The sequence below is a fragment of the Saprolegnia diclina genome (genome assembly GCF_000281045.1).
Source record: "Saprolegnia diclina VS20 unplaced genomic scaffold supercont1.142, whole genome shotgun sequence".
In the NCBI taxonomy this organism is placed as follows: domain Eukaryota; phylum Oomycota; class Saprolegniomycetes; order Saprolegniales; family Saprolegniaceae; genus Saprolegnia; species Saprolegnia diclina.
Window position 1 is genome coordinate 74,249 of NW_008246209.1, and position 1,355 is coordinate 75,603.

The 1,355-nt window shown below is 52.2% G+C and overlaps 1 protein-coding gene across 1 annotated transcript; it reads left to right on the forward strand.

The window, feature by feature from the left end:
* Nucleotides 1-206: 206 nt before the first annotated feature.
* Nucleotides 207-943, forward strand: SDRG_16646 (hypothetical protein; the record flags this gene model as incomplete). The annotated part of the gene is made up of 1 exon (XM_008622862.1): nucleotides 207-943. The coding sequence occupies exon 1, from the start codon at nucleotides 281-283 to the stop codon at nucleotides 941-943; it is 663 nt and encodes a 220-aa protein (XP_008621084.1). The 5' UTR covers nucleotides 207-280.
* Between the last annotated feature and the right edge of the window lie 412 nt (nucleotides 944-1,355).

Consider the following 1,355-nt stretch of genomic DNA (forward strand, 5'->3'; position numbering starts at 1 on the left):
GCATCGAGGTGACGATCTCTTGGCCATAAAAAGTTAACGAATGTTTTTCGCTTGACGCAATGGCCAGACACACGAGGTTGCCCACTCTCTTTATCATTTTAAGTTCACAGCGCATTTCAACACCAAAGTGAAATAAATAGTGCTGTGAGAAAAGGCGCACCAAGTCTTCCCCCGTCGAAGTTTCCGACGGTGTCCGATAACAGGTCTTCTCTTTATCATTGAAGTGGTCAGCCCCGTTCAAGTCACAGGAAGCTTAAACCGCATCTGCGTCGGCAATGATATGGACTATGCAGTCACATGCTCGAGCGGCGTCGTCTCGACCGGTAGTGGCAGCCGTGCGCTCACCGCTGTCGTTGTCCAAGGAGGCATTTTGCTCGTGTGCTTGGGCGCATCGTGGCTGCAGATGCGAGGCGCCAAGCGCGCTGCGACCGAGGCGTCCCTTCTCGTAAGCGGCATAGCTCAAGCCTATATCGTCACCGAGACGTCGGGATCCTCCCAGTTTACCATCGACCACGTCGCATGCGTTCTCATGGGGCTCTTGCCGCTGCGTTTCCGAGGTGCCGACTACACGTTTGACATCAAGCTCTGGCTGGTCCTGCGTGACGAGCTGTCGTCGACGAGCTATCTAAAAGTCTTTTCACGGCCGGCGTTTGCTCGGCAAACCGTGGTTGTGAAGCCACAAGTTGCACCTACTGTCCTCGACGCAGAGCCTCGGTCAATGCCGCGAGGGTATACGATCATTCGTGTCTTGGGTCTTGGCTACGTGTCCTCGTCGATCCTTGGCTCGGTCTCGTATCTTAGTGTCTCGGAAGTCAACTTGGCGAATGATGTGTACTGGGCCATCTTCAACACCACCGGCGCGCACGCGTTTATCGCCAACTGGCTCAAGGAACGGGGATATGAGATCAAAGGTGCAAAGAGGTTCATTTGTCACTTTGAATAAAGCGATATGGCGACTCGCCGTGCCTCTCGATACGTTCAATAGCGCTCGAGCATATCGCAAATCAGGACATAGTACGTCTTAATCATCCCGTATTCATACAGCAAAGTTATATATGTCAAGTGGATGTAAGCGATCTCTTATATACCCTTGACATGCATAATACTAGTATGCACATGAGACCACAAGACGATAGCTCGCGTTGCTACGTCATTCAAAGCGAACGAGACCCATGGCATTAACCTCTCGAGGCTTATGAGCGGTGATTGTAGAATAAGAACTGTGTGTTGCCGACGTTGAAAGGCACGGGTGCTTCTAGCGTCCCACGAGCCATATAAGAGCGTGCCGAGATGCCGTGTCAGGATGATCTTCGATCCAAATGGCTAGCCGTGCATCCGACTCCGACTGTCAGAGA